At 36.5% G+C, this 12,838-nt stretch overlaps 1 protein-coding gene across 1 annotated transcript in view; it reads right to left on the reverse strand.

Annotated features, from left to right (window-relative positions):
• sptb (spectrin, beta, erythrocytic) overlaps positions 1–12,838 on the reverse strand; it is a 53,126-nt gene that overhangs the window by 13,898 nt on the left and 26,390 nt on the right. The window contains exons 17-27 of the mRNA XM_023430742.2: positions 12,478–12,680; positions 11,165–11,255; positions 10,629–10,775; positions 9,612–9,878; positions 8,904–9,128; positions 8,199–8,288; positions 7,264–7,554; positions 6,777–6,907; positions 6,302–6,506; positions 5,537–5,760; positions 5,074–5,224 (exon numbers count right to left, since the gene is read on the reverse strand). Coding sequence (XP_023286510.1) covers positions 5,074–5,224; positions 5,537–5,760; positions 6,302–6,506; positions 6,777–6,907; positions 7,264–7,554; positions 8,199–8,288; positions 8,904–9,128; positions 9,612–9,878; positions 10,629–10,775; positions 11,165–11,255; positions 12,478–12,680 — 2,025 coding nt within the window. The remainder of the gene's footprint in view (positions 1–5,073; positions 5,225–5,536; positions 5,761–6,301; positions 6,507–6,776; positions 6,908–7,263; positions 7,555–8,198; positions 8,289–8,903; positions 9,129–9,611; positions 9,879–10,628; positions 10,776–11,164; positions 11,256–12,477; positions 12,681–12,838) is intronic.

Below are 12,838 nucleotides of genomic sequence, written 5' to 3' on the forward strand. Positions count from 1 at the left end.
CCTTACTGTACTATGTAGTTTTTATGCATTCATATACCTAACTGTACAATGTCTTTTTTATGCCTTCATATGCCTTGCTATACTGTGACATTTTTATGCCTTTTCATGCCTTACTAAACTATGACATTTTTATGACTTTCCATACCATACTATTCTATGTGGTTTTTACTCCTTACTATACTTAGTCGCTTTTATGACTTTTTATGCCTTACTATACTATGACATTTTTATGCCTTTCTATACTGTGTCGTTTTTATGACTTTTTATGCCTTACTATACTATGACGTTTTTATCACTTTTAATGTCTTACTATACTATGACGTTTTTATGACTTTTTATCCTTATTATACTATGACATTTTTTTGCATTACTATACCATGACGTTTTATGACTTTTTATGCGTTATTATAGATATGTAGTTTTTATGACTTTTTATGCCTTAATATACTATGACGTTTTTATCACTTTTTATGCCTTACTATACTATGAAGTTTTTATCACTTTTTATGTCTTACTATACTATGACGTTTTTATGACTTTTTAAGCCTTACTATACTATGAGGTTTTTATGACTTTTTATGCCTTACTATACTATGATGTTTTTATGACTTTTTATGCCTTACTATACAATGTAGTTTTCATGACTTTTCATGCCTTGCTATACTATGATGTTTTTGTTCCATTCTATACTGTTTCATTTTTATGCCTTTTCATGCCTTACTATACTATGTCGTTTTTATGCTTTTTTATGCCTTACTATGCTATGACGTTTTTATGACTTTTTATGTCTTACTATACTATGACGTTTTTATGACATTTTATGCCTTACTATACTATGACGTTTTTTGCCTTACTAAACTATGTTGTTTTTATGACTTTTTATGCCTTACTATACTATGACGTTTTTATGACTTTTTATGCCTTACTATACTATGACGTTTTTATGACTTTCATGCCTTACTATACTATGTTGTTTTTATGCTTTTTTATGCTTTACTATACTATGGCGTTTTTATGACTTTTTATGCCATACTATAAATTGTCGTTTTATGACTTTTCATGCCTTGCTATACTATGATGTTTTTATTCCGTTCTATACTGTTCCATTTTTATGCCTTTTCATGCCTTACTAAACTATGTTGTTTTTATGACTTTTTATGCCTTACTATACTATGACGTTTTTATGACTTTTTATGCCTTACTATACTATGACGTTTTTATGACTTTCATGCCTTACTATACTATGTTGTTTTTATGCTTTTTTATGCTTTACTATACTATGGCGTTTTTATGACTTTTTATGCCATACTATACTATGACGTTTTTTTGCCTTAATAAACTATGTCGTTTTTATGACTTTTTTATGCCTTCATATACCTTGCTATACTGTGACCTTTTTATGTCGTTTTTATGCCTTACTATACTTAGTCCTGTTTATGCCTTTTTATGCCTTACTATACTATGTTGGTTTTTTTTGCCTTACTTTACTATGTCGTTTTAATGACTTTTTGTGACTTATTATACTATGATGTTTTTATACCTTACTATACTGTGAAGGTTTTATACCTTTTTATTCCTAAGTATACTATGAAGTACGAAGTATACCATGCTGTTTTTATGACTTTTTATGCCTTACAATACTATGACGTTTTTATTCTGTTCTATACTGTGACGTTTTTATGCCTTTTCATGCATTGCTATACTTTGATGTTTTCATGACTTTTTATGCCTTATTATACTGTGACATTTTTAGCCCTTACTTTACTATCACTTTTTAATGCCTCTATATAATGATGTTTTTATGACATTTTTATGCCTCACTATACTATGTCATTTTCATGATTTTGACCATGATTTCAACATATTACAGCGAGGCATTAAAATGTCTAAAAATTACATTGTATATGCCTTACTATATTATGACATTTTTGACATCCTTATACTGTACAATACTATGATATTTCTATGCCATACTATACATAAAAATGTAAAAAAAAAAAAAAACCATCATAGTATAGTTAGGCATTAAAATGTGAAAAAAACGTCATAGTATAGTATGGCATAAAAATATGAAAAAACGTCATAGTATAGTGTGGCATAAAAATGTGAAAAAAACGTCATAGTATAGTATGGTATAAAAATGTCAAAGAACATCATAGTACAGCATGGCATAGAAATGTCATAATAAAGTACAGCATAAAAATGTAAAAAAAAAACCATCATGTTATAGTAAGGCTTAAAAATGTCAAAAAAAACATCATATTATAGTATGGAATAAAAATATGACAAAACGTCATAGTATAGTATGGCATAAAAATGTAAAAAAAAAAACCGTCATATAATAGTGTGGCATAAAAATGTCAAAAAACGTCATAGTATAGTATGGCATAGAAATGTCATAATAAAGTAAGGCATAAAATGTATAAAAAACGTCATAGTATAGCATGGTATAAAAATGTCAAAAAAACATAATAGTTTAGTATGGCATAAAAATGTCAAAAAACGTCATAGTATAGTATGGCATAAAATGTCATCGTATAGTATGGCATAAAAATGTCAAAAAACGTCATAGTATAGTAAGGCATTAAATGTGAAAAAATGTCATAATATATTATGGCATGTAAATGTAAAAAAAAAACATTGCAGTATAGTAAGGCATAAAATGGGAAAGGTCATAGTACAGTAAGGCATAAAAATGTCAAAAAACGCCATAGTATAGTATGGTATAAAAATGTCAAAAAACGTCATAGTATAGTAAGGCATAAAAATGTATAAAATATGTCATAGTATGGTATGGCATAAAAATGTCAAAAAACGTCATAGTATAGTATGGCAGAGAAATGTCATAATATAGTAAGGCATATGGATGTCAAAAAATGTCATAATATAGTATGGCATAGAAATGTCATAGTATAGTAAGGCATAATAATGTCAAAAAATGTCATAATATAGTATGGCATAGAAATGTCATAGTATAGTAAGGCATAATAATGTCAAAAAACCATCATAGCATATAGTAAGGCATAAAAATGTCAAAAAAACATCATAGTATAGTAAGGCATAAAAATGTCAAAGAACATCATAGTATAGTAAGGCATTAAAATGTCAAAAAAACATCATATTATAGTATGGCATAAAAAGTTCAAAAAATGTCATAGTATAGTATGGCATAGAAATGTCATAATTAAGTAAGGCATAAAAATGTATAAAAAATGTCACAGTATAGTAAGGCATATGGATGTCAAAAAATGTCATAGCATATTATGGCATAGAAATGTCATAACATAGTAAGGCATAAAAATGTATAAAAAATGTCACAGTATAGTAAGGTATATGGATGTCAAAAAATGTCATAGTATAGTATGGCATAAAAATGTAAAAAAAACGTCATAGTATAGTATGGCATAGAAATGTCATAACATAGTAAGGCATAAAAATGTATAAAAAATGTCACAGTATAGTAAGGCATATGGATGTCAAAAAATGTCATAGTATAGTATGGCATAGAAATGTCATAGTATAGTAAGGCATAATAATGTCAAAAACCATCATAGTATATATAGTTAGGTATAAAATATGAAAAAATATCATAGTATAGTATGGTATAAAAATGTCAAAAAACGTCACAGTATAGTATGGTATAAAAATGTCAAAAAACGTCATAGTATAGTAAGGCATAAAAATGTCATAGTATAGTACGGTATACAAATGTGAAAAAACGTCATAGTATACTAAGGCATAAAAATGTAACAAAACATATCATAGTAAGGCATAAAAATGTCAAAAAAACATCATAGTAGTAAGGTATAAAAATTTCAAAAAACGTCATAGTATAGTATGGCATTGAAATTTCAATAAAACATCATAGTATAGTATGGCATAGAAATGTCATAGTACTGTAAGGCATAAAAATGTCCAAAAAACATCATAGTATAGTAAGGCATAGAAATGTCAAAAAAAACATTGTAGTATAGTATGGTATAAAAATGTCAAAAAACGTCATAGTATAGTAAGACATTAACATATCAAAAAAAAGTAATGGTATAGTGTGGCACAAAAATTTCAAAAAACGTCATAGTATAGTAAGGCATAATAGTATCCAAGAACGAACGTAGTTCAGTACGGCATAAAAAAGTCATAGAATAGTAAGGCATAAAGATGTCTAAAATGTCATAGTATACTAAGGCATAAAAATGTCAAAAGACGTAACAGTGTAGTATGGTATTAAAACTACATAGAGACAAATCTCATAGTGACAGACCCGGAATTCAAACCGCTAACCTTCTTATTGTAAGGTGACAGTTTAAACCTCTACACCACCAAGCTTCCCCACAAATAAGTCATCGTATGGTAACAGATGAAAACAACATAGTATAGTAAGGCATAAAAAGGCCTCAAAAAGTCATAGTATAGTAAGGTATGAAAAGTCATAAAAACGACATAGTGTGTTAGATCCTGGATTTGAACCACTAATTTCCTCATTATGAAGCAACATTTATAACCACTACACCACCAGACCTCCCCAAAAATAAATCATCACATATTGAGAGATTAAAACAACATCGTATAGTAAGGCATAAAAAGGCATCAAAAATTCATAAAAACGATAGTAAGGTCCTTTTTATACTTTATATACTTATATTATATTTATGGCATATATGTCCCTATATCAAGAGCGATGTTACCATATGTGTCACTTATAAGATTATATCAGGTGAAGGAACTGAGGGAAACTTCAAAGTGGGGTCTTAATTATCTGTGGGTGCGGCCACAATGTTGATCCCTTTCACAATGTATATAATTATTTGACCCACTGTTAATATGAAAATGACTTGATTACTGCAGCTTTCATTTTTATAATGTATAGAATCCCTCATCCAAGACAGAATAGGTTCAGAGGCTGACAAAACTGTAAGAATCCCTGTACTGGACGCCCCATTTACAGCTTCTCATACTTTGAGAAAACTTCTCAAAGTTGCCTAAATATTATAGGATTCTACATGTGAATCATCAAAGTCTCCCTCTTGGCTGCTGTTTTCCTCAGAGTGAAAAGGCTGATCCCCTGCGTTGTACCTGTTTGCCTAGAGCGGTGATATCTCTTTCAAAAGCGGCGTGCATTCTGTGGAAAGACTCGGCTTTGCTGAAGTCCTCTCCCACGTCATCGGGCAGCTCTTTCTGCTTCTCGTGGATCTGAGCCACCAACTCCTTCCCATCATCAAAGTACCTGAGAGAAATAGATCGATCTCTCACTATCTTTAGCTCCATGTGTATTATCATCACATTTGTCATCCTACTTACTGTAATCAATGTAGTTATTATATTCAAGTTTAATTCTTTTTGACATTGTTATTGTATCCAAATGCTTTCTGATTAGTCGTGCCACATCACTAATACTCTGGATATCAATATCATTCTAACTTGTTTTAGATAGATTATGTCACGTTTCAGGATTAGACACAAAAACTTAAATCGCATCAATCCAGATAAGTGCCTATCTTCATGCTCTTTTCTGGTACATCAATACTGTTTTCCTTACTTGAGCAGTTCATACGATGCTGTGAGGAGCTGAGCACGAGTGTCAATGAGCTCCAGCAGATCAGCCCAGCTGTCATTGATGCCGTCTTTCCATTCTGCCATGGCGGCTGCCTCGGTGTGTCCGGCTTCGATCAGCTCGTCTATCGTCTGGTTGACAAAGTCCACTCGCTCCTGTCCCACCATCCCTGTCTCCCGTGCGAAATCTCTAAACTTATCCCTCAGAAGCTGAAGCGGAAAGATAGATGTTTAAAAAAAAAAACTGGTAACAACAGATGTAGAATTTGTATTTTGGAGTTTGAAAGTTGAGATTTCCCTTTAGGCTTAAATCTGCACAAGACAATTAGCATGTTGGCAGGCCATATGGTAGCAAGAAAAAAAAACAAATTTTGACTTAAATGGCTAAGAAATCATGTGATATCTGTAAACTGCGCAAAACGTGTTTGCTCAAGTGTTTACCAAACCAGATGGTCTGTGATCCCTTTAAACCAAAAACAGCAAAACCGCACAGCAGCAAAGGCATCTAGGGGTTTTCTCTTGTTATTTATGAGATGCTTTCATCATTTGCTTCGTAGTTATGATTTTTCAGTTCCCTTAAACATAGAAATTCTAGTGAGCAAGCATACTCACCTGATCAAAAATAGCTCCATCTCCCAAATTAGATTGAGCATGAAACGGGTGTACATAAAAATGGATCTGAACACATGTCCTGTGTGTGCTCTTATGAAGTATGCTCGAATGTATGTGCATGTATTTGTGTGTTTAATACCGTGACGTGATCCAGGTCCTGGCCCATCTCCTGAGAGGAGGCCACCACGTCTCTCTCTGCGATCCAGTGTTCCAGGTCTTCCACCTCTCGGCTAAGCAAGAAGTGGTGATAGGTGTGATCGAGCTTCCTCCTGCGGTCCTCCGCCAGCTCCTTCAGCCCTGCATACTGCTTATCCACCTGGCCCTGTCGCCTGATGATCTCCTCGCTGCAGGTTTACAAGGTAAAGGGAGAGGATGGAGGATAATGAGATGCAGGGAAAATTGAGAAAATGAGAAAGAGGGCAAAGAGATTGGATTTCGGTTTACTCTAGATGAGGCGTTGTGATTAGGACACAGGAATTATCACACTTTACATGCTTGTCTCTCGTATCAACCGAAACCACAGCTGACTGGGACAGCAAGAGGGAATTAGCATATTTTGCTGCGAGTTCAGATGTAATTTTTCAGCGTGTACATTAAACTTAAAAAGCACACACCCATCGGGATGGTCCTCTGCAAACATCTTTTGGGCACGGTCAGCCAGCTTCTGAATGGAGTCCGCATAGTCGTCCACAGCCCGCTTGAGGATCGTGTGGCGCTTTAACATCAGCATGGCACTTTGCTCATCCTAGAGAGGTGGAAGAAGAAGAGGATGAGGAACAATCAGGACGAGGTGGACGAAAAATAGCAAGGAAATTATGCGAAAAAGAGACAGGAGGCTGCACGTCAAAGCAAAGCAAAATACTCCAAATGAGCTCTCAATAGAGGCTGCCAATTATAAAAAGCGTGTCAACTTAATTGAAGAAAGCCCTAACCATGTAATCATGTTAATGCATGCAGTGCCACTTGCTGTTTGCACAACATGATATGCCTTGTTTTGATTTAGATAATACGATCTGTTTTTCAGACATCTGCAGCCACATCCCTGAGTTAATACGCCTGCTCCCTTGTCTCTCACGTGTTGGTACAGTTACTGCTCCTCACCTTGGCCTTTTCATCGGCGATCATGTAAAGCTCCTGCTCCCCAATCCAGGCTTCAGCCTCATCCGCATCATTGTAGTACTGCTGGGCCAAGTTGGAGCCGTTGAGCCTCTCCCGGCGCTTAGCCATCTCGTCCTGCAGCCGAGCCCAAGCCTCTTCCAGCTCCTTCAGCTGGTCTGTGATCCGGTCTGCCTCCGGTCTGCCCTCGGCATTGGCAGCGGCCGCCATCCTCCTTCCACGTTCAAGTACTTCATCCACGCGAGGCTGGTGGCCCTCGATCTCCCTCTGTAATGTCTGATGGACAGAAAATGGAGACAATATGATAGTGTCCGATTTGCATGAAATTCCCTCCTTAATTGTTAAAGGGGTTCTCTGACAATTCATGAAACATATATAGTGTCGGTATCTTAGTAATATGCTGTTTTCTCTGTATACATGTAGTGGGTGCTATCTTGACTCACAGTTGAAAATTAGTTTGCTGCACGTTATACAGGAAATTCACTGAAACAATAAAGTACAGTAGCTAGAGCTGAAACAGTGAGTCAACTAGTTGATTAGTCGATCAACAGAGAAATATTCTGCAGCCTATCAATAACTGATAATGGTGTTCATCGTTTTTCAAGCAGAAAAAAACAAACCTAGGAAAAACATTCTCTCACTCCAGCTTCTTAAAGCTTTTTCCATATTCCTTTGCTGCTTTATGTTCTCATATCTCATTGTAAACTGAAGCTCTATGGATTTTGGAGTGTTTATAAGCAATTTGAAGATTTCACCTTGGGCTCCAGGAAACTGTGAAGGCCATTTTCTCACAATTTTCTGACATGTTATGGGCCGATTGATTAACTGATTAATCAAGAAAAACAAATGAAATGCAACACCAAAAGTTGCGATTTACAACGAACCACAACTTTTTCTTTTTTCTACAGAGAAATCCAAACCTGGTTCTTATTCAGCAGCATTTGCACAGTCTGAAGATTGTGTCCATGCTCTTCTGACATTGCCAGGGGCATCCTCTCCTCTATCCAGAGCTGAGAGAGAGAAGAAGAAGAAGATGATGATGATGATGATGATGAAGAAGAAGAAGAAAAAGAAGACTATGATGATAAAGAAAGAAAAATGTAGACACTGGTCTCTTATGAGAAAGCGGCCTTACAGATCTCTGTTGTACACCAGTATAAAAAATGTTAGGAATGTCTCAATTATACTGAATTTCTTACCCCTTTACAAAATGTCTCCAAGAACTCAAACAGTAGAAATCTTTCTTTAAGCCGTCTCCTCCACCTGACTAAAATGGATTTAGGTAGTGAAACCCAATAAGGGATTAAAGCTTTTACCCAGATTCACCTGGAGAGTCAATTTCATTGAGAGAGCTGGTGGTGTTACTATCTTGCATACTGAGTGTACATACTGTAATTGAAAACTTCATTTCCAAATTAATAAGTTATCATTTTGGGGGCTTCAGGCTTCAATATTTCTAGAATTTAAGTCCAAAAAGCTGTTATGTTGCTGTCATTCAAAAGCAAACATTAATCCAGCTCCTTGAAAATCTAACACTCCTTATTTTAATTTTGTGGTATCAATCATTTGTGAGAGCCGGGAGTTCCCACACTTTAATTTTGCTCTGAAATTGGATCCACGCTTACAAGCTCATCGGCCAGGTCTCTGTAGAACTGATGGACAGCCTTGGCGGCCTCTAGCTTGCCCTTGCGCTCGGCGAGTGGCGTGAGGAGCTGCTGGAAGTCTCTTTGCAGGGCCTGTTGCTCGGCCTCCAGCTCCGGCTGGTCCTCCCTGCCTCCGCCGTGCTGCCTCACGGCCTCCTGGAGCTCCTCCAGCTCCCTTGCCCGTCCACGCACCTGGTTCTCTGTCATCTGGCACGTGGAGATATGATTAGAGAAAAAGATGAATAGCCTATCCGAAAGCATAATCAGGATGTAGTGGAGGGTAAACCCACCAAAAGTTAGTTAGCTAGTTAGTTATTGTTTTGCCTTTTTATGTGTGAAACGGAGCTTCACCACTGTTTTCAGCTACAAAGTTTTACCCGTGCAATACTGACTGTAACATAATTCAATCTAACTTTTGGTGTTTTCCTTTTTCTTTCACATTAAGATTTAGATTTGAGATATTTGTTTGTTATGTTCAGGTGCAAACAGTAAACATAAATACAGATGCTCACTCACTCAAAGTTAATCCTAAGAGATTACACACAGTAGAACTAAAATTATAATGTATTCACTCCCATGGTGAGATTCAACCAAATATGATTTAAGACCTGCACGTATCAAGAGGAATTGCAGTCAGGGAAAGCATTCAAATCTCAGGTTTATCCAGTATAATGCTACAAGGACACAGACCTGATGCTTCTTGAGCAGGATGTTGGCATTAGTCAAGTCTTTAACGTCCTCGTCTCCGCTCTGTAGCTGCTGCTGCAGCTCACCGAGCCACTTCTTCATGTCAGCCAGGCTCTGGTCAAACAGCTCGGAGCGGTTGGCATCAAACAGCAGCCGGGCCTTCTCCTGAGTGGTGGACTCCAGTTTGTCCCACAGCTCGTGTAGCTTGGCCAGGCGCTCCTTCACAATAGGCTCAAACTCAGGCTTGGACTCCATGAGTTCCTGACCCTCCTGTGTCCACAAAAACACACAGAGAAGAAGAAGATGATGCTGTTGTATTAGGGAGAAAATGTTAAATGGTGTTTTATCTGATCTTATAAATAAGGATGAATGTGAAGCTAAATGCTACTATAATATGCCTCATAAATGCAATCATTTGTTTAAATGTTGTGATAAAATGTTTTATGAAAAAGAGAATACAAACTCCTGATTTAAATGATTTGTTTACCCAAATTACAAAATAACCCGTAGACCTCATTTTTCTGTTCGTTATTACTGGGACACTGACTCTGAAAAAAGGTGTTGCTGAATTTGAATTTATCTGAGAGAGTGTTTCAAAACCTGGAAAAAAAAAGCATATACACATTTTCTTAAATCGTCTTTCAATTCTTATATTTACTTTTACTCCAATTATTATTCTTTATTGTGCACTAACCTTTTAGTACAGCCACCAGTATGCCACTCTTTAAATCTCTGTATTATTCTATTAGCCACTAAACATGAGTGATGTTTTATTGCTGTTGTTATTTTGGGTGAACCAACCCTTTAAGTAACACTTACTGCTGAACATTAAATACATGAGACCTTATGCAGGATCCCTAATAGGCATCTACTAAGCTACTATTTAGTTTACTCACTGTTGTAGCAACAGTACGCATTGTGTAGGTAAACAACATGCATTAATTAGTTGCTGTTAAAAGCCAATATAAAGACAATGGGTAGCTCTGTCGACATCATAATAGATACTCGGTCCTTACAGACCTGGTCTATGTTGTTGAGCCAGTCCTTGTTGGAGGCCAGCTCGGCCATGAAGGCCTGATGTTTTAGCCACTTGCTGTGGAGGTTCCTGGCCTCATCGTATGACGTGTCCTGAGCCGTCAGCATCTTCTCATTGATCCACACAGTCAGCTGCAGCATGGAGAGGAAGTGTGAATATGAACAGCTGGGATACATGCAGGAATAACTACAATACTTTGGAAAGTCACCTTAACATTGGTATTTTCAGTTTGCGCAGAGGTGACTTTACACACGCAGGATTTACTTCTTTATCTTTTGAGCATTTAGCAATTAGCCAAATGGGACCCCTATCCCAAATAGGGAAGATACACATTTAGTCCAAGAAGGTATCGTCAAGCACAGCAATAACAACAGTGTTTGGCAATTTGACTATAATGATCAAGAGATAAAAAAGAGACAAAATCACTGTGATGTCACGTCTCAGTGAAGGAATAATTAAGCTAATAATTAATTGATGTTAGCCAGCGATTGCATGATCAGTAAACTGACGGTGAACTCACATCCTGAGTGTTTTGCAGGAAGTGCTGCAGGTCGCGGTTATCCCGGAGCTTTTCGGACACCTCCTGGGCTCTTCTGTTATTCTTGTCATGCCTGAAGGTCAAACACAAAACCAAGGAAACACATTAAAAACACATCTGCAGACTGAACGTGTCTTTCTTTTCCTCCAACACCTCCCTCAGTGACATAACTCAGACAAACAAGGTGTGAATCCAAGGTGAGTGAATCCGTACGAGCTCCTCCGCCACACACAAAAAAATACCTGACACACCAACCCAAAACAGTCATCTGTTTCTCTGCTACACAACGACCAATCACTCTCACTTCAGGATCAATATCCATTATTGCAGGCGCCTGTCTACCAAGTGAATTGTGGGAGTTAATGGGAAAAGCTCCCGTGCCCTCTCTACCGCCTCTTGTTGACACTAATGTTGCAGTGATAAGAAAGCTGTTTCACTGGTGAGCCGGTTGAAGAAAAATGGGTGAGAATGAACAGGTCCATTTTTCCACAGAAGAACGGAGCCTGTACTGTATTTATCAAACTGCTGAAAGTGAGGTTTCAACTTTAAATGATGATAAAAATAAAAGGCCCAGGTCTCTTAAGTTGGTAAAGACTAGATAGCAAATGACTGCAGTGCAAAAACAGAGGTCAGCACCTTCTAAGAGGGATTGAACAAAATTTTTGTTGTACTGAGAGACACTGATATCTTTAAAAGTAAATTTAAAACCTACTTCTTTAGTCTAGCTTTTTTATTAAATCAAGGTTTTGTTTTATGGCCAATACTATTTTATTTAATTAATTAATTATATATGTTTAACATGTTTTACTCCCTCTTACCTATTTTATTAGTTTAGTCTTCTATCGTTTTTAAATATATTTTTCATCTATTTTAATTGTTTTATTATTTAATTTCATTGTTTCTAATTGTCAGTCATCTGTAAAATACTTTGAATTGCACTAACCTGTATGAAAGGTGCTAAACAAATAAAGAAGGATCGGTTGATTGACTGATTGATCATGATGAATCATATGTTAGGTAAAACTATTCAGATTTCAGAATAGGGTAGATGTAGCCCATTATTTTTTTTAAATATTTCATTGTATGTAATGTCATTTTTATACTGTAAGTTTGATAAATTCTGGCCCAGGGTCTGAGATCAGAACAGTTTGAAGATGATGAGACAAAAAAGTGAAGATCTGTTCATGATCAATAGCAAATATGGTTGAAATTATCTCAAAGATGGCTCCAAGCTACTACAATATCAAGATCGGTTTGATGAAACCTGATGTCACATTGACCAAATAGCAACTGACCTGTCTTTGATGGAGTCCATTTTCTCCTGAACTTTCCCAGAGTACAGGTTATTACTGTCCACCAGCCGCTGTCCGCCCTGCAGAGCGCCGTCAATCTTGTCCTCATTGGCCTCCATGGTGCTCACAAAGTCCTCATGCTTCTTCAAAGCCTTCTCTGCCCCAGCCAAAGTGTCAGGCTTGTCTATGTGGGCCAAGGTGTACTCCTGCAGCAGAGCAGCCAACAACATGTCGGACAAAAACAAAAAAGAACAAAGACTAAGAAAGAAAAAGGCAAACAGCCTTGAAACACACAGCCAGCTGATTACGTTATATGACAAACATGCAGTGTGGAAACTGACTACGCTGCATTCTTCTATTCCAC

The sequence above is a fragment of the Seriola lalandi genome, unplaced genomic scaffold (assembly GCF_002814215.2).
Source record: "Seriola lalandi dorsalis isolate HSWRI2012SDOR001 ecotype SW California unplaced genomic scaffold, Sedor1 jcf7180002054911, whole genome shotgun sequence".
NCBI classification, from domain to species: Eukaryota; Metazoa; Chordata; class Actinopteri; order Carangiformes; family Carangidae; genus Seriola; species Seriola lalandi.